The 21,065-nt window shown below is 38.0% G+C and overlaps 1 protein-coding gene across 1 annotated transcript in view; it reads left to right on the top strand.

The window, feature by feature from the left end:
• Positions 1-21,065, top strand: part of RP1 (RP1 axonemal microtubule associated) — a 186,624-nt gene that overhangs the window by 81,664 nt on the left and 83,895 nt on the right. Inside the window, 6 exon segments of the mRNA XM_037381809.1 lie at positions 1,752-1,977; positions 12,499-12,653; positions 13,268-13,346; positions 16,591-16,672; positions 18,224-18,279; positions 18,424-18,456. Of these exon segments, the coding sequence (XP_037237706.1) occupies positions 1,752-1,977; positions 12,499-12,653; positions 13,268-13,346; positions 16,591-16,672; positions 18,224-18,279; positions 18,424-18,456 (631 nt within the window).

Genomic DNA, 21,065 nt, shown 5'->3' with positions numbered 1-21,065 from the left:
AGATTTTAATCATGGCCATGATGTCACAAGGTTTCAGTGCTTTATTTACTAAATTGCCCTTTAACACTTCTGCACCAAATAGCAGCCAGTGCCTAGATCTCAGGAGAGCACTACCTTTATTCACCAATACTATACTTTATTCAATTCACAATAACGGGTGACAGTTCTAATATATTGTAACATTTATTTGCAAGAGAACCTTAGCGGTCACTTGCTCACTGCACAGGTCTCTGCTTTGTAGCTGTTATTATTGTATATTTACATCTACAAGCTGTAGATGGTTATTATGGCAACTCAGCCTATGTCCTGGCTACGTTTGTGGTTAGTTTCAGAGCTTTTTGTCTGCTGCTGTAATTCTGCCGTGAGTATTAGCAGCATATTTTTGATGTACATGGTTTTACTGCATTAATGTTATAATCATGCCTTCAGTTAGCACTTCTTACTTTAACAGACTGTTTTAATACAGGAAAACCTACTACTTTGGACGTAAGTGTGACTCTATCCAGACTTTACACCACTAGTGTATGTGTCATGATGTCATGTTATGAGACTGAGTTGCGCCAGACTTGCCTCAGGGATGCAAGAAAATGATGATCAATTAGGGCTGCTAAGACTCTCTTCTGTGATGTTCCTCATGACCAAGAAATGTCAATGTTACACTAGCCTGTGTCAATGCATGGGAAAACATTTCAACAGAAGAGTGAAAAGGGTATGTCTCTAGTGTCTCTGATATTTCCCAGCTCCACAGAGAAGAGGAGCATTACCTTTTAGTCTTCCTCAGCAAAAAACATCGAAGAGGAAACTCTCACTGTGGGGCAGGCTTATCAATATTATCTTCCAGAACAGATGCAATGGACCTTCAAACACACTTCTTAGTTCACCCGTTTTGGTGATTCAGGCTACTGGCGCAATGTTGGTGTTAGTTATTTGTCAATCTGTTTTTTGTCTGTTTGAGTTTTGTTTTGATGCTAAACAGTACAAAATTGGTATAATGGTAAAAGAAACAACTACTTTTTGTTATTTTTTTCATCTGTAATTTTTTTCCCAATACCTGAGCTTTCAAACAATTCACTGAAAATGAAAGTAGTTAACTCTGCTTTTGTGCTTAAGTTCCTGCCATCAGCTTTGCTCAAAAAACTTCTGCAGCCCAAAACAAAGTGTCTCTTATTTCAGGACTGCAGTATTCCATGTGACATAGTCATGCTTTATTGTTTAAATTTGCTGCAGTGTGGCGTCAGCACTCACAGAAACAGTTAACCCTGACACCAGTGCACATAAAAATAAAAGACAATGAGAAAAGTGGGCCATAGCAGACCGATAATTGGTAGGAATAGTTAATAGGGCTTTGCTGATGGTAAATGTATGGACTGCAAAATATATCATTTCATGCAGCAATGGCTGAAGGTAGTTCTGCTAGTTAAAGTATTTGTCTAGAAATAGACATTTACATTATAACACTACAAACTGGATTCTGTCAAGACATCTAAAACCAGACTGAATTGGTTAAGCCCTTTAGTCACTTTAAATAACAGGGTAGTGAAATCAATAAAATTACATTTGCAGACTACTCCATTTACTTTTGTTCAATTGCTCTGGGATTCATTGTATATTAAGGCTTCATTTTCTCAAAACCCCCATTACTCTAGGTTGTGTTAGCTGCACATGTAGCTTGCATGCCCAGTATAAGAAGGATTGCTAAAAGACAGTCTTATAATTTTTTATTAAAACCTGGATTTTTTTTGTCATTACAGATTAATCTCAGAGATCTTGGGCAGCTATATAAAATCCGCATTGGCCACGATAACACTGGAAATGATCCCAGTTGGTACCTGGAGGAAGTCAGGCTTGAAAGAGTAGTACCTCTTTCTCATGAAGAGATTTGTCTCCCTGTACAGTGCTGGCTTGCAGAAGACAAGGGTGAAGGTGATACGTGGAGAGAAGTGGCAATAAGAAATCCCACAAAGGAGCTTTTGCCATGTACGTATTCAGTATTTTAGATCATGTGTTCACTAGCCATATCCTGTGAGTATATGACAGCTTTTCATGTTTCTTCCAGGGCACACTGCCCAAAAGCCAGTGAAACCATAAAACAATACCTTCCAGATACTTTCTAGTTCCACAGAGGCGAGAAGTGGTCATTTTACCCCACTCCTTTCCTTCCCAAAATCAAAATGATAGCCGTAGCCAGGGCATCTTACCCCTACAAAATTCTTGATCTCTCAGAGTGCCCCTTAATCACTGGCAAATACTGTTCTTTAGGGCAAGACATCAGGCAGGAAATCAAGGCATATTAAGGTATGTAATGTCATATGACTTCCAGTTCCTTTTAGCAAGTTTGGTATCATCCTTTCTTGTGCTGCATAAAATATTCTTTACTAGAAATCCATGACCTGAATCATCACACACACTTTTTACACATCAGACTCAAGCCACAGCCATTCACACAGAAGTTGTTAGCTGCAGGGTGGCACTTTGGTACTTCAAAGTTTACCACAGCTCTGATGCACTTGTTCTCTTCAAGTGAAGCAGGAAATAGCCCATCATATAAAGCTGTTATTTAAAAAGTCCAAGGCCTCTATGAAGGAATAAACAGCCAATATAATAATTTAGCACAATGTTTTTTTTTTAATAGAATTCTCTTTACATTAATAGAATGACAACAGTGCAACTGATAGACAACAGTGTTTGACACCATTCAGACAAACTGTATTCAAATTGAAGGAGTGAATATTACAAGGAATCAATGATTCAGCATAAAAAAGGGTCATCATGCACTTAGTGACACTCAAATAATTTCAGAAGAAAATATCAAACAGGTGAAAAACCTCAACTAAAGGAATATAAACCTCTGAAAGGAAACATCAGGACTGGTGGTGTGTGAATGTTTTTGATGGGTTTTAAGGCCAAAGGGGACTACTGATCTCTATTACAGAGGCCAGAAGATGCTGAGAAACACGTATGGGCCAGTTCACATTTCCCCTTTGCTTTTTTTTTTTTTTTTTTTTTAATATTTTGAAGAGTGTTTAGTAACTTCAATAAGAGATTTCAAAAACTGGGACTGATCAGGATGAACCAGGCTGTATAATCATTAACATATTCCACATCCTACGGTGATTTAAGTATTGTATATTGGTGCAACAGAAAAATAATGCAGAAGCCAATTAAATGGCATGAACAATTTTTTCAACATCAATAACTCAAATCTTCATTACACAGTCTGAAATACCCATTCAAAAAGAGGTACTAATATTCTGGTAGATGCACTCCATTTGTGTACTTGAATGTGAAAAATTAAGTCCGTTCTATCAACGGCTGGGAATATACTTAAAAGAGCACTTTTACTTACTTTTTAATTGTAATATTACTGCATCTTTCATTGCCTTTGCAGGAAAATTATCTCTATTAAAATATATGTCTCAAGTTTGTAAGAAAAATTACTTTAGAAAGCATTTGGAAATTTCCTGAAATTGTAAGTTTTACAAATTAATTATTGATTTTAGGTACATTTAAATTGAACAATATAAACTCTGCAAGGCCTCCCAAGGACTTCCTGTTTATACTCTCAAGAACAAGCAAATGAAAAACTACCAATTTGCATTTCCCATTTAAAAGCTAATTGCTTACAAGTACTGGACAAACCATATTAAGTCACTTTCTCCAGCAGAACAAATGATGTACTACTTATTACTTAATGATAATCTGATATGATTCAGTAATTTATATCCTGTACTTTCAATTCAATCTGGTACATTTTAGTGGTATTAAATTTGCTTAACTATAAAAGTGATGTGCTGGAATCTTTAAACAAAATGAACAAATATAAACAAAACTCAGAAAGAATAGTTTTTTAAATTGCTGTTCTTTAACACTTACTTTTTCACTCAAATTCTCTCTTAGAAAAAAAGTATATTTTTTTCTTTACCTTTTTTCTCCCTTTCTCCAACCAAACTCTGCTGTGGGGACCCAAAACCTTGGAGCTGATTTTTGTTTCCTTGTCTTTCTTTTTCGTAGCTTCTCTTCTTCAAATCCTAAGTTATTTCCTGATTCTCTCAGTTTTCTTTACCTTCCTGTCGGAAATCCAATCTTTTCCATCCAAATTTCTCAACTTGGTAACCCCCCTTATTTTTCTGACTGCCCCTCAGCTGCTTCAAAAAGCTGACACTAATCCGGCCTCCTACTGCAAGTGATGCTTCCAGTTCTTTCTCAGTTTCTCCATTGCACCAGTCTCAGCTTCCATACATAACTCGGGTTCCTTATGCCTCCAACGTATGTCTGTCTTTGTTTTCTCTTCTTTTCTTATTTTTCCTCATTGCCAAGTCTTCTAGGTCTGTGGCTCCTTTTAATCCTATTCTGTTTTTGTTGCTTTTCCAGCCCTGGAGATTAAAAAAATTTCACCTGATCTGTCTGTCTTCAAAGTTGTCCCTGAATTGAGGATGCTGTTGAACTGGATGATCTGTGGAGGGCTACTCCATACTCCAACCTGTTTTTTTCTGTGATTCTTCTACCCAGTCTCACTTTTTTTTCGTGGCAGTTCCAGATATTTTTAATTAACCAAACTTTACAAGTATTGGATTGTTTATTTGTTGCCATTTTGATTTGGTTTCATCCTCTAGTTATGTTGTGATGCACAAAATCAAAGAATAATTGTTCAGCTGTTTTCTAAGTGATAGGTATTGGAAATTAGTCATTGTTCCCTGAACTGGGTAAATCTTAAGTGTCATTCAATGAAAATAAGATAGAAGCTTTATCCTGAATGCTTTTGACGTAGCTTTATAACATCATGACAACACAGGAGTGTTAGGGGAATTATGACTATATCTGGCAGTTCAGTGTAGGTGAGGCTGCTGCAGCTGCACAGCCCCAGGTCCCCAGGTCCCAGGCTGAATACGTGTTCCCAGTCCGCACACACAGAGAGAGCACATCTATATACCACATCTATACACAGGTATACATGGCCAGCTGTACAGTAACGCAGACACACAGAACAGACACAGAAACACAGGCAGCACCAGCAGCCTCATCCCGCTCACCTCTCTGGCTGAGCAGGATGGAGTCCACTAATAGGAATATATATGTGTACACATATGTACAAGGTGGATGCTGCCAGCTGCTGGGCTCACACACTCTATCTGCCTCTGGATCCCAGTCTCCCCAGTTGCTGGCTTCTGGACATACGAGCCCTCAAGGCTGCAGCCCCACTCCAACTGCTGGTACAGACTGTCTGACACACACATGCACACAGGCATGCATGCACAGAGGTGTCTTGTCCTTAGAGACACACATACACCTCAGCAGGTCTCACCCCTAGAGACACCCATATCCCATGTTGTCTCTGGCAGCTGGCCAGGATTCCTGTGGTCCCTCCAACAGTCAGCTGTTCGTATGGTCTGGCACTTAGAGACATGAGCCTCTCAACCCTTGTACCACTCCACTCACTCGCGGTGTTTCACTCCCTCTAGTCTCTCCAGATGCCTTCATGCAGGACCCCAACTGGGTCCCAGTCCAGTTGCTGGTACTCAGACCCCATACCCACACATGTGTATGCACACAGAGAACAGAGAGTCCTTCACCCAGAAAAAGAGTTAGAAATCAAATTAATAAGATGGGATGGACTGCACTGATCAGGTGCAGGACACAGCCAGCCATACTAACTAGCAAACTGTTGTGCCCAGCTCTTTTGATCTCCTGATCCCTCTATTTTCCCACACTTGTTCCTCCAGAAATCACCTAGATCCATCTCTTTTTCTGCCTTTGGTTCCTCCCCTAAACATCCCATAGTAAGTCCTGTGCAATCCCAAAATGCTCTTCCCCTCTGTCCCATATTGTGTTCCACACCCCTAGGCAGCAAACCCCAGCAGTCCAATAGATACTCCAGAATAGACTCATCATGATGGGTTTCATGCCTGGACACTGGGACTGGGACTCTCCTGAGATGGCCATGTAGGGGCTGGGAGAGAGTGTCCTTTCCTCTGAGTCCTTGGCTTCTCCCAAGCCCATCACAGGAGCCACCAGCCCATCTCCACAAACACAGGGGCACAAGGGCAGGTGGCTTGGGAGAAGCCAGAGCAGGGTGTTAGTTGGACTCGCCCTGCCCATAGCTGTCTGTGCCTCTTTGTGAGCGTGCAGAAGACCTTTACCCCACATCTTAACATGGATTAACTTCAGATGTGGCTGAAGTTTTGATCTAAAGGGGTGCATGACACAAGAAGTATTGCATTTTCTTACTGTTCTTCTTATGCGAACATAAACTTCAAATGTGAATAAAAATGGGGAAATCTGCCCTGTTCTTGTTCACTTAATCGAAGGAATAACTGTACTGATTTGAAATAAAAGACAAATACTGAGACTGAGGCAGAAAATATTCCAGCTCAAAAGATTTAGATTTCTTTTCCACTTGGAGAAATGTGCAGGCAAATACAAAAGTGTTAGAATGTGTAGTAATGACTCAAGCATTATCTCTACAAAATTTGTATCCCTGTTTAATCACGCAGGAGGCAAATAGGTAAATAGTCAAGCTTCTCTTTCCAATTGTATAATTGATTAGTAAGTGTGTTTTTTCAAAGCTGATAATTTTCTTATGTGTTATGAAGAATATCCCCATATTTATCTTTTTAGAATATTGCTTCAAATAGCAGTAGTGGAGATTAGAAAGCCTGAGAACTGTGATTCTCATTGAAATCTTCACCTGAAGATAATGTTTTGTATTTATGTCTTCTCAAATAATATCTGAGGAAGACAGTCCCTTTTAACAAGTATCAGCCATTAAGAAATTGTTCCCTTTTAGCCTTAACACTGCACCAATCTGGATCTTTACCCTTTTGTCACGATAAAATACCAAATACTATTCGTGCAAACTGGGTAGTGAATACCAAGTGGTAAAATCACATGACAGAGTTTCAATCTCGCTGTTTAACAAATTGAGCCAAAATGACCACTTTATTCAAGTAGGTATGTCTGGAAAAATGGTAGAACCTGCAGCAGTACTGTGTAATACTGTTTTACTGTCTTGGATCACCATTGTTAAAGGAGGACTGAATCTGACAGTTTTAATATTGTGTATCATTTACCATCTCTCTAGGTTTTATGTTCTTTGGCCAATTTGTCTGTTTACACTAGCAGCCTGATGGGAGTGGATTTGCACAGTGAAGTGGTTGGTGGTAAAAATCCAATGAGCGAAGGGTCCAACATCCTCATTATGTGCATTTAGGGGGAAGTTACTCTGGGCTTGTTCTAGTCTGTTCCCATGGACTGACTGCCAATTTGTGGTAAGATCATCATCCTTGTGTTCCTGGAACGTATGCTCTGGTTTGGCTTCATCCAAAATGGATCTCATTTTTCACTCTAAAACCACTCCATGCTGCAAAACAGATAGAAATAAGGCCAACCAGGGGATTCAGTTTCTTGATTCAAACTCATATGCTGTTGTAGGCACACCAGTATCTTTAAGCTCAGACACGTGTAATGCGGAGGAAGCTTATCTAATGTACTTTGAGTAATAAGTGATGTGTATTATCTTGAATTCATCTGCTCTTAACTAGAATTATAAAATAATGACTGTACTTATAGTAGAATTGCTTTGAAAAGAACTGACAATGGGACAGTAGTTTATAATAAGTCAGCAGAAAAAGACCAATATTTCTGCAGTGAAAACTTTCATTTTTCTTACTCTCATCAGTAAATTATTCCTTAATTCTATCAGGATTATTTTCTTCTTCTCCCAAAACATATCAAAATATTAACTTAGTCTCTAATGCAAAGCAACCTGCTAGGCTTGCTTACTGTTTTTATTTTCCAAAGGGAAATGTCATAAGTCACTGAATTCTGTACATCACTTCTTCAGAAGGAAATGAGAAGTATATACTGTGCTTGTAGATCGAGGCTAAACTAACTCTTATCATTGGTGAATGATCAGGAATACACCAATGTTCCATCTTGGAAACCCTGATTCAGGTGCCCAGGAGTCTGGGAAAAAGGGTTCTCTAATCTGTGTTATATTGCCCTTAGGATGCCCTTAGCTTACCTTTTCTTCATAACCAGAGAAAAAAAAGTCCTTACTCTCTCCCCTTTATTGCAGTTAGTTCATGTTCTCGTGTTATCAATAGATACCAGAAGCTGGAGTAGAGACTTAAAAAAACACCTGAAGCTTCATGATAACATCTCAAGACATAGCAGTAGTAGCAATTTTATGTATAAATTTCCTGCTTTTACACTTGACTGCTCAGTAACTCCTATAGCATTTTTGATATATTTTGATATGCCATCTTTTTAACATTGTATAGTGCTTTTATGTTTGTCTTTCATGGAGCCTTTTAGAAGCTCCTCACCTCTGCCTGAAAATATTTTACCTCTCTTTTTTCAACTGTTTCATCCATGCATCCATGTCACAGAGTCTTCTGTTTGATTAGAGAGCTTATCTAAAATTTGAAGATTTCAATCACTTGTTTTCTGAAAAGCAATTTTCTTTTTTAGTGAGTGCTAGCTGAGATCTTTTTTCCTGCTATTCTGTATTAATTAATCCTTTTATACCCTTTATCAAAGTTACACTGTTTTTCAAGATATTTCTTCTCTTATTTTGGTTTGCCCCACATTAGACATATACCTACATGTGAATCTGAGGTCCCTCATCATGCTGAAACAGCGTTTCCTGACTTCTGTTAAGTGGATGGTTTTATGATATAGCTTTCAGCTTTTTCTTTCCTTTTTTTTACCTATAAGCCTACCTCTTTGCTTTGTCACCCCAGATTTCAGCTGGTGTAGCTTCAATAAATCAGCATGTAGCAAAATGAAATTACTGCTACAGAATAGAGAATTGGGTGGCAGAGTTCTAATTCTCAGAATTTTGGGATGGCTTTTTCTTACTGCTGTGAAGCAGGTCTCCATTTCAGCTGTGGCAGCAGTGGGGGCCATAGAGTAGGTCAGTTCCTCAGAGGAAAGTAAACCAGAGTCACAGAGGCTGATCATATTTTCTAGGGCTTATTATTTTACTCTATACACAAAAAAACTATTTCGTGAGCAATATACAGAAAGCTACAAACAGGCAAATTTTACACATGGTGAGTCTTGATGTCGCAGCAGTACATTTGACTGGTGGGTTTGTTCTCCAGATTTGGTTGTATCTGTCCCCTGTGCTCATCAAACTACTGGTGCACCTTGTCTTATATGTTAAAGGGTGGCATCATGCTTTTTGTTCTTTTATTTAAGCAATCTGTAGCTCAGGAGCCATTAACACCAGCACCTTTTGTAGCTGTTCTGCAGCCTGGGGGAACTGTTATAAAATTTTGAAAAAATTGCATCTGCTCAAGCTGCCCTGTGCCTAGGTTTCCACTTGTATATAAAAAGTCTGTTTAGTAAATGTTTATATGCATGTCCAAGCATTTCTCCATAGTGGCATATTTTAAGTAGGCATGCACACGTGTTTTGGAGAATAGTTTAGTTCCTTAATTATTTGTATGTTTCCTATAAACTGCATTGTGACATATACTCAGATTAAAGGAAACGAACATTCCATTATTATCCTGATACATCAGCCTGTATTGCTAACAAATTTTGCAAAAATTTAAAGCACAAATTGGTCTTTTTATTAAGAAGGTTCCTTTATAAATGCAGATTGCGTAGCCTAAATAAATGCCAGACCTAATGTTTTTGAGATGGTGAGAGATGTATAGACACAAGGACCTAATGAAAATATTTTTGAGTTCTTTACATTTTGACATGTACATGTTTTCTACTTCTGACTGATTTATTTAGGCTTGTAGCAATAGAAAGCTGTATTTGATTAGATCATTATCATCTCTCTGGTTACCACAGAGATGCACAGTGCTACAGAAGGAACTGTAATTTATTTAACTGTTAATATCTTTGTGTTGTGTTATAATTATCTCTTATTCTGTTCTGGTGTATTCTGTACTTAACCCATTTGATTTGGTCTCCTTCCAGAAATGAAAAAACTCAGTGTTTTCTTATAATAATTTATTGTTGAAGGGCTTTAAAAATGTCTTGAATATGCTTTAAAATTGTGCTTATAGTTACTTAAATTTTGCAGTTTTGATCATGGGAATTACTTGTAGGTGTAAGTAATACAGATACTAATCTTTGTATATAAACACTCATAACATAAATAATCTATGCCCTTTCCTTAACTCCCACAGTCGTTTTGCTTTTTCAAAACACAATGTGAGTAAGAATGTAAAAGCATGGAGGAGATTTCATGTTGACATGTCCCTGCTTTTACTAATCTGCAATGTCTTGCTCCATGGGTAGTCCAGCCCTATTATTCAAACAGCTGGCCACAGATTAATGTAATCATCAGGTTTTCTTTTGGAAATGTGACCTCTTTCCTTCCACACTCTGAAAGATTTTGCCACTTCATGATCAGTGTGGCTCTTTGCTTTGTTGCACGTTTTCTTTTATAGTTTGCTGTCAACCCTTATCCTCTGTCCTTTGGCCAGTTTGCTGTTTGGCTTATGTTCTTCTGTTGCTTATCTGCACATAGTTATGATTATTAGATTATATTGGCTATTAGGAAAAAATTCTTCACTGAAAGGGTGGTCAAGCATTGGAACAGGCTGCCTAGGGAGGTGGTGGAATCACCACCCTGGAAGTATTCAAAAAATGTGTAGATGTGATGCTTAGTGGCACAGCTTAGTGGTGGACTTGGCAGTCCTGGCTTAACAGTTGGACTTGATGATCTTTTCCAACCTAAGTGATTCTGATTCTATACTAAGACTTATGATATAAAATGTTACTTGGATATATAGCTCAATTATGTTAATTATCATGTCCATTTTTCTTTGTTACTTGTCATTCATATCTACAATTTTTTTAAACATTATTTTATGTTAAAAACCTTGAAACCATTTTTTTGAAGGGGGTGTATGTGTTATTGACATCAATTATATGTCATGGGCTGTGTTGGTACATTAATGTATGGATGTGAGAGGCGCAATGGAGTTACAGAAAATAATAAAACTGATCAAGGGACACCACTCCTATTTTGAGTCACAGTTGTAATAGTGATAATGAGTTGGAGACACTGTCTTAGTCAGTTTAGGATAGTTTTAAACAGATTAAAAGAGATATCCTAATTTGGTAAGCATACAGTCTATTCTTCAGCATTTCCTTCCTATGTTTTAATGTATGTGGGGCTACTTTTTCCCCTTAGGTATTTTCAGTATTATTTTAATACTTGTTAAGTTTCTCCACTGGGAATCAGAAATAGCTGCTCCTCAGTGATGGTGGATGACATGATGTTTGAGTTTACAAGCTGCCTTGGGGTCCAGTGAATTAAAAATTTATGGAAATGTCAGATTCTGCTAGCTGTTTGGTTGTTTAAGAGTAATAATATTTTAATTAGTTTTTGTAGAATATTGTCCACTGTCAAGCATTTTATTGTAATATTTTTGTTTTCATCTTATTTCCTTCTGAAAAGTCATGTTTAATTCTGTTTGGTAGGGCTGCTACTACTTTTCTTCACTCCCAAGAACTATTATAATTACCCATTAGTGAAACAATAATCTTCTCTGTGATCTACTACATAGCAGCAGAAATAGCCAGCTGTGATTAGAATAGAAACACTCCATGGAAAAATTGCCATTAAGATGTAAACATGAAATTTTTTTTAAAAAGTCACAATAAGAAAAATTGGAATGAAATATAATAGTAAGTGATTACTACAAATATTTTTTTAAAAGAAGTTTGCATATCTGGATAATTCTAAAGATAATATTCGTGTGGTGCCAAGTATGTTAATAAAGTAACTCTGAATTATATTTCCAAATTCTTTGAAGATAATTGTATATTTTTTGTGTGTAAGACTTTGGTCTAGACTAGAAGGAGAGGCATTAAAAAATAGTAGAAATATTTCAGCTGAGAGCTGTTTTTAAAAAAGTGTTCACATCCACTAGTGATAAATGTTGAAACTTTCAAAAGCAAGTTGAGTGTCCACTTGTTATAGAAGAGGGAGCCCATTCATCTTCTTGACCACCTTTGTGAGATGAAAATCTAAACCCACTAGGATGAATGGTTGCTCTTCTTTTAAGATGAAATGAATGTTAACCACCTGGAAAATTCTGTTTTGCACAAATCTGGAGATGGGAATGCGTTGGTAGCAGTGAAATATAGCTATTGTTTGAGATCATGACTTAGGCACAGTTAGGTGTTCTCCAGATAACTTGCCAAGAAAGACTTTGCAAATTAGGTCTTGAAATCATGAAACAGGGAGTGACAGAGGAAAGTGTAGCACTAGGGAACACATGCTTGATAGGCTACTTTGCTGAGCAATGCACAGCTATACTCAGCATAATGCATGTTTTCAAGCTTGCTCTTCATATTTTTGTGCAGAAAATTACAAGGTTTGAACCTTTAAGTGACAAATGCATGGATAGCTGTTGCTACTTCCAAACTTGAAAGTCAGTATAGTCTTCTGGCAAAATTTTGATGAGAAAGCTTTTGAATCATGTGCAAGCTACAAGGATAACCTCAAGCTTTTTCTTCTCCTAGTGTTGGTGTATGAGGTCCATGTATACACGGGTACCAAACTTGGTGCTGAAACAGATTCTAACGTTTATATCAACCTCATTGGGACAAGAGGAGATGCTGGCAAAAGGAAGCTCCATAGATCTAAGAATAATAATGTAAAATTTCAACGTGGACAGGTGAAGTAAAAACAATGCTACTTCTGATCAATAAGAGCAAATTATGGCTAGCAAACTGTTCAGTAAGTGTAAATACCTTTTTATTTACAAGTTTTATCCTTGCAGTTTACCATTTTCTGACATATTTTCTTTATTCAAAATTACAGAATTAAATCATATAAATAATTTTTATCTGCTGGATCAATCATTTACTGAGAACATTGGATAGTAGAATTTGAGTACTCTTCATTATTGATATTTCACATATAGATAAAATGGTGCCAATAAAATTTTTGTTCACTGTGAACTTTAGAATCAAGTTCTAATTCCTTATTTGCAAGTATGTTTTCCAGTCTTGGTGAAGCAGATAGGACTAGAAAATATAGAGATGATGAAATAATACTTTGCAACTAATCATTGAGTCATGTCAGAGGAAATGAATTCTGTCTCTGTGGAGTAATTTTAACATATTATTCACCTTAGAAAGGTTTAAAAGATCCAGGACAAATATAAGACATCTATGTCTATTTCGGAAAAGAAAAAAGAGAGAGAAAAGATAAACTATTCATTACTGTTATAGTCAAAGCAATAACTGTGTTCAAAACCTTTATAATTTTCCTTGTCTGGTTCCACAGATGGATATTTTCTGCATAAAGGCTGTCTCGCTGGGAGACTTGGAGAAAGTTCTGATTAGCTGTGATGGAGCTGGTCCAGGTAGGATTTAACTTCCTAGAGACAAATCTGTTTTCAAGTCCTTTTTAAACACAATGCGCTTTATTTATATGGCATCCTTCATACAAAGTGTGACAGAAGGTCTTGCAGTGACAAAAAGTCTTCACAGAGACTGGTCACTGTGATGAGATGGTGAAAAATAGTCGTAACGGACAGCAAAAAATACAGGAGTTTAATGTCAAATACTGGCATTCCACTCCTTGTTTTCAAGTTTATTTATAAGAAAGCACAATTTATTTGCATATAGAAAACTCATGAAAGCATTTCTCACACAGGTAAAACAACCCTTCATTAGACAAACAATGAAGACTGGACAGAATAGAATTAAAGATACTCAACACCTGCTTTACTACCGAACAGATTTTGAGTAGTTACAGCATAATGCCCTTGCTGCTTTGGGCAACAGTAGAAGATCTGGTTATTTATTTAATCTGTGCAAGTCAGTGTGGAGCTGCTCCAGTGGGTGACATTGCATTCAGCTTGTAGGTTTTTCAGAAAAGAGAGAATTTTGTGATGAGTTGAACTTTTGGTACAGGCCCTAGAGGTATGCATTTCTGGAATGATGTATATGAAGAGAAAGCTAGCATTTAAAAGCACTGAAGATGTAAATACTGCAAATATGTTTGCAGATTAGTAGCTGGGAAGAAGCTAGGTGAAGACAAGAATTGTTAAAGCAGATCAAGGCCACGCTGATATCAGATTAGAACAGCACTTTTACCCTACTCTGTTCTGAAACGGCCTCAAGCAACACCCATCTCGCTGACTGTCCATACTGTCTAAGGCTCCAAGCAGACTGGTGACTATTACAGAAGGAGCCTTATTAGTGCAGCCTGGACATGGGGTGTGAACTTGATTCTTGTGTCTTTGTAGTTCTCCAGAGTTTGCTGCCCTCAGCAGTACGAATGACTGTATACCCGAAAGCTTCACATCCTAGTAGGCCAAGACGTAACACAGAAGGCAGTGTGGTGGAGCTTACTTACCTTCACTCTATCCCACAGGATACTATGCCATGCTCTCCTCCCTCATCTCTCCTTTAAGAGGCAGCTAGCCATATCACAGAATCAACATTACAAATCTGCAACTGGACACAGCTATCTTAAGCTGCTTTTTGACAGTTGAGTTCAAAACCTGCATTTCTGGAGGACTGTCTAAACAGGACAATAGATCGAGTTCCAGCTATAAGAAAATTTATGCCTTGATAGTTAAAAGGATTGTGCATTGTACTTGGCACAGACAGATCTCACAGACCTCTTTTGAGCTGTACCCAAAACTAGTCCCAGATGAGCCTGGTCTGGGGCTGGGGTGCACAGTGGGGCTGAGAGCTGGGAAAGGATGGCGAGTGAGAGGAGAGGCCTTCGAGAGACTCAGACTTTGGGGGGTTGAGAGGGAGGAAAGAGGGTTCCTTTAGAGGTGGGTCTGCCCTTTTTTCTAATCTTCTCTGAGTGACAAGGCAGAAGGTCTTTAGTCTTGTTTTGGAGACTGTCTTGAAAGGATCACAGAACATCTGCTTTCTTTGGGGCTCTCAGACTGCAGCACATAGATCTTCCACAGCCACTGTGAATGAGGAAAGAAAAGGAATTTTGTCCTAGACAGCAAGGTTTTGGCATTGCTCAGGTGTAAGTCACTAGATGATGTGTCTTGCCTGCTGAATGGACCTTCTCCTCTACAGAAATATTCCATACACACCTGTACATCTAGGAGTGCCTTTCATCTGTTTTGGCCTGTTTCAAAGCGACCTGCCTGACTGCTGGAAAATCTTGGCTAGGCTAGTAGTCTCCTTCCAATGAAAGAGCATCTGAGGTAGACGAGGGTGACAGAAGGAGCTTGCAGGGTGTCCTGACGTGTCCTGGGCCTGAAATCTTGAAGGGGAAATGCTGTTCTGCTCCAAGCACTGCCTGGGCAAGCCCTCCCTATGGGACAGAGACTGCCACCTTCTAGGGACTTCTAGATTGTATTGCAGCCAGGGAGGCAGAGCATCAGGATAAACAGGACAGTTGTCTGCTTCTGACCAAAACATCCCTCATGCTGTTTTGCTACGATGTGTTGAGAAATACTGGTATGAGTCAGGCAAAACCTCATAATCAATATGACAAGTTATGAGTGGTGTAGACACAGTGAGAACAGTATATTCAAAAACAGCTTTGCAGGAGAACTGTACTAGTCACTAGGATGGTTATTGGGAGTGATCTAGGAGATCAGCGTGAATGTGCCAGTGGTTACTGCTGTTAGGGAGAGGATGGAGTCAGTAGCCCCACAGAAGTGAGGCTGCACAGCTCCATGCATGCCGGTCCCACTAGTAGCAAGGTTGAGTATGTGTTCCCAGTAGTCACACACACAAACACTTTTATAAAGCACATATACATATGCAGATGGCTGGTCACACGGATCCATAGCACATACACAGACACAAACAGCACCAATGACCTTATCCTGTTATGCTCTCCTGCTGACTGGAATGGCAGTCCGTCAATGGCAAATATATACATATATACACACACATATACACACACACACACACACACATCTATATATCTACATATATATATACATGTTCATTATGGATGTGTGTGTATATATATCTCTATATATCCATACATACAAATATATACATACTCATGGATGTATAAGGCCTCCAGTAGTTGGCCTTAGATGCTCAGTCTGTCCAGTTGTTGGTCCTGGATCCCTGGACCATTAGTTTTCCCAGTTACTGCCACCTAGACATACAAAGCCCCTCCAAAGCCAAAGTCCCACTCCATTTGCAAATGAGAGCAGTAGTCTTCATGATTTATTAATTAATACTCTTATATATGCAATAAGAACTTCACTCACAGAGGACCAAAATTTGCAGCTTTCACACAAATCTCTGTTAAGTGTGTAGATTTGTCCTGACATCCTTGTGCCTGATCACAAGGAATCAAAAGATGTAGGCTGGGATGTGAATGGCACTGTCAGTTTGCACATGTGTGCACATACTTGTCTCCAAGGAAAAAACCCACCCCTCTTAAAATTAGAACAGAGCAAGGCAGAGAGGAATTAACATTGTATGTCTAGTGAGAGACACAGAATAATAAAGCTTTCATTCTGTTAACATATCTGTTTAGCTGAGCTCTGTCTTAATTGGACATGTGTTTCTGCTGGAAAAAGATATTGTGGGCTTTTTTCTTTAAATGTATTCAAAATAAAAATGCATTATTTCACATGATAAACTTCTGTCATTTCAACACAGGCAGTGGATGGTTCCTGGATAAGATTGTCATCAAACATAAAGAAGGAAAGGAAGTTCAGGACGTTGTATTTCCTTGTAATAGGTAAGCCATTCATGGAAAAAACGAATTTGTTACACTAAGGAAAAAATTGCAGAACAGGCATGTGCACACAACTTAGATGTATGAGCAATGCCCCAGAGTTTTTCAACATAAAAGGGATGAAAAATTTTGCCAGTGAAGACAAGGAACAAAAAAATGCTGTACTGGTATAGAAGGGAGTCATAGACCAATGCAAAGAAGTCCAAAACCAAATGTTGCATAGGAGGAAAGGTGCATAGATCTTTTTAAAATTTAAATTATACAGAGACCACATTAAAATAAACATGCTTTCAGTTCTCATTCTTTTCAGAAGTATTATGTGTAAAGGTCTAGCTGCACTGATTTTGGTCAGTTTCTATTTCTCAGTCACTGTAAACCTTATACACATCCTGGAAATCTTAAACTTTTCTCCTAAAGAACTACAATATTCCCTTTCATTTAGTAAATCTTTACTTGTCTGTCTTACTAGGTCTAGAATTTTGCTACCATGGGCAAAATTAGAAAATGCTTGTCTCTGTCAGTTCTAACAATTACTAAACAGCCTATTCTCACAAATTTTCTTATTATCTGAGGCAACTGCAACCTGAACTTTTAGCAGTCATGAAGCTGAATCATACGGCTATAACAAAAAACCACAACCCATAAAATAAGCCAATATATGGAAGTAAGGATCTGTGTATGTTTATATATTAATATATTCAGTACAATAGAAATAATTTGAAGAATTGTGATGTAGATCCAGTTGATTCTGTAGTATGTGGTTTCCAGAATCTGTGAATTTGGGTTACATGGCTGAAATAGCTTCCAGGAGAAGGAGGAGGAGGGAGAGGGAGGAGGGAGGAGGGAGAGGGAGGAGGGAGAGGGAGGAGGAGGGAGAGGGAGGAGAAAGAAGGAGGAGGGAGAGGGAGGAGGAGGGAGAGGGAGGAGGAGGGAGGAGGAGGGAGAGGGAGGAGGAAGGAGGACTTCATACATAAGACTTGTATTCATAGTTCTGTTACATACAAGAAGTGAAATATATTATGGCTCCCTGGACTTACAGAAATGCAACATCAACATGAGCCAATAGAATAGAAGCTGATAGTGAGCACATATTTATTCATTTTTAAATAAGGAGATTGTTAAAGGTTGTAAAGTGTTATTATATGAGTGTGTGGGGTCAACCAAAGGAGTATGGGTGTATGTTTGTAGTGAAATGATACTGCAGGAAATCTCCATGTATTCATTAGTATTAAAGACAAGTAAATTTAGTTAATTGCTGCAGATCTACAGTAGCTTTAGAAACTTCCAGAAATACTTCATATTTCATATAATGTACTTCATATAGCTACCATGAAAATTACTATTTGCCTGAATCAGTGATCCAAATTCTCCAAATATGATTCAAGTCAACTTTGATGGATGTATAAGAGAAAATTCGACCTAGAGAGTAGTTTCAAGGCATAATTTGATAAAAACATTAAAAAATACTGTTGAGGAGAGAAGGTAATTGTCAGATTATTTGTAAAATATAGATACCTTTTATTAATCTTATTATATTTGTTTTTGCAATGAAAGATGGTTAGATGAATATCAAGACGATGGGAAAACTGAGAGGGAACTAACTGCCAATAGTAAGTATTTCGTGTTATGACAATATAGTATATACTTAATGCCTAGTTATTACTGAGGAACCCTTCTGAATAAGTCTGTAACTTAAGAAGAAAAGTTGATAATAAAGCTTGTTCACATATTTTTTTTTCCTGTTCATATTTTAGAGGATGGCAGTTCAATGAAGGTGTTCCTTAAAGGTAAGAGTTATTTTCTGCAGCATTGTTTTTGCTGTTTGGATTTAATCTGTAAAACAGTATTGTGACAAATATTTGAGCAAGTGACCTTATTATATTATGTAAATTACCAACTGTGAGAGAAAATGAAGACAAATTGGTTGGCAGTAGTCTACAGAAAGGACTAGGCCTTTACAAGTAATTGAGAAAAGCTCATAACTTTTTCTGGTTTTCTTCATATTTCTACTATTCTGTCCTGAAATCAACCAGGAATTCTTCTGAGAAAAGATTCAAGTGTTGTTTTGTTTATCCCAATGTCACTGCCATTTAATACATGGGGACAGGCCCCCTAGCAAACATCAGCAAGTTGAAAAATGTGTTGTGAAGTGTCAGTGGAAGTGTTTTCAGGTCAAAATCCATCAGGGTATTCCCAAAGGAACCAGAAATAATGCAGGGCTAAACTCCAAATCTGTTACTGAAGCTAAATGTAGTATATGCAATCAGTTCACTAAATCAGCTTGAATTGATAAAAAGAATTTAATAAAAAACTAATTGCCCAGCTTTCTGTTTTTATACCTATAAAGACAGCCCCGTCACTTGGTACGCTAGTACTTTCCAAGTGTTTAAAATTTGGGATACCATCTCTGCATTTCTCCCTAACCAGAAAACAGACTGATGCAAGTATGTTTTAAACATTTAACTGTAAGTATGTATTCTGTGTAACTGTGTCTGGGAACTGCATGGGAGAAGCTAAAGTAAAAAAAGTAACAATTGCATTTGTGTCTGAAAACAGAGACTTGCCTTCTGTAGGATGAGTCCCGATCTCTCAATCCAATTCCAGTTTCAGTGAAAGTTAAATTATTTGCATTCAATCAAACAGTTTAGTCAACAGCTTTATTGTTCCATGGCAACATAACTTTGACAAGAGGAGACTGATTAACGTGGGTAAGTAAAGTTTTTTTCACAGAGAAATTTGATTTTCACAAGTGACTTGGAATTGGATTCTGCATTCTGCTAACTGCACAGTTCAGAGTTGTAGCCATAATATCTATTTCACCTTATGTTTAGAAAATAGACTGTATTTTACTACTAATCTAAGTCTTTCCAGTGCAGCTTCATTCTTTATTACGCTATAATAAGCAGGCACAGATGCACAGACTGCTGAGAGCCTGTGTGTCAAGAGTGGTTAGCCACAATATATTGATTATGAGAAGAAAGGAGGGGCTTACTCTTAACCAATTTGTGAAATGTCACATTGTCGAGATGTCCAGGAGGACCCAAAGAGTGTGTGCTGGTTTCTTAGGTTGAGATCAGAGCTTGTGAACAATGAAGCTACAAAGAAGAAAATTTTTACAAAGTATTCTGCCAATTAGCTATGCATCAGCTTATCTTGAATTGCTCTTTAGCCATCTTCTCTTTACCCAGGGGGGCATTCCATTAAGGAACTGTGATAGGTGAGAGATAATGCTTTTACACCTTCTGTAAAAAAGATGATGAGCAGGACTGATCTCAGGATTGTTTACAGTTTAATTTATGTTGTCATACTAGTTACCTCATAGACCCTGCATGTGAAAAGACTGAGGTTTATAGGAGGGTAATGATCACGAGAGGTTTGGAAAAGTATCTTATACTCAATTCTGTGTCAGTCAGTCATGACACTGTACCAGGGTTAGAGGTGATGAGAGAGAATTCCAGAGATGCAGAGTCTTGGAAGAAAAAGTAATTGCTTTAAATTCTCCCAGCAGCTGTAGCAGTGAAGATTTCATATGGTAGAACAGATAGGAGCCCCATTACCGGTGGAAGTGAAAACTTTCTGTGTAATAGACATTTACTGAATGAGAGGCAAGCAGCAATGTTGATGTTAGGGAGCCAATGTTTTATGCATTCATGTGGTCGTATTCTATATGAGCTGCACTCTGGAAGTGGGCTTCAGAGAAAGTCATAGAATGTTGATTGGCCTAATTCAGTTTTGTTTGGTGAGTTTCAGGTCAAGATAATTGTGCCTAGGTCAGGTCTAAAGCAATGGTTACAAACCAAAACACTTTACAAGTCACTCTGAAGGTCAGAAATATCATTCTCTGTGGGTAAGGCTAGTAACCTGTTCAACCACCTAGCCAAATAAGAGTTTGAAAGTCGTCATTGCTAAGGAGGTTACTTGAGGGCTCCTGGTCCTTTTTCAGCCAGGCTGGCATTATGGCAGCTTCAGTGAAACATAAATCCCAGATCCCTGTGAACACTGCTGCTAGCTTTGGATTCTGCCAAAATGCAGCGTGTCTGTATCAAGCTTTCTCAGCAACTTTCATACATCTGTAGATTACAAAGAGATTATGACAAATCAGGCGCAGGAGCAGATTTATCTATATTCTTGTGTTTCCACCTTGTATATTTGATGCACAATAAAAAGACAAATTGTATTGCCCTGGTAGAGAAGGCAGAGAGCTGCTCTCAGCTCTCAAATGGAGCCGTTTTGAGAGAGAGTGGGACTTCATATCACACTAAAATTTTCCTATATTGTAGGGGAATTTTACCACTTCCTCCCATTTTCTCTATTTCTTTTCCTTTTCTGCCTCAAAATAGATGGAGTATTGTTAATAGCACATAGATAAGAATTTTCTTTCAAAGCAAGAAGACCA

This window comes from Falco rusticolus, chromosome 3 (assembly GCF_015220075.1).
Source record: "Falco rusticolus isolate bFalRus1 chromosome 3, bFalRus1.pri, whole genome shotgun sequence".
In the NCBI taxonomy this organism is placed as follows: Eukaryota; Metazoa; Chordata; class Aves; order Falconiformes; family Falconidae; genus Falco; species Falco rusticolus.
This window is presented reverse-complemented; position numbering and strand designations above follow the sequence as displayed.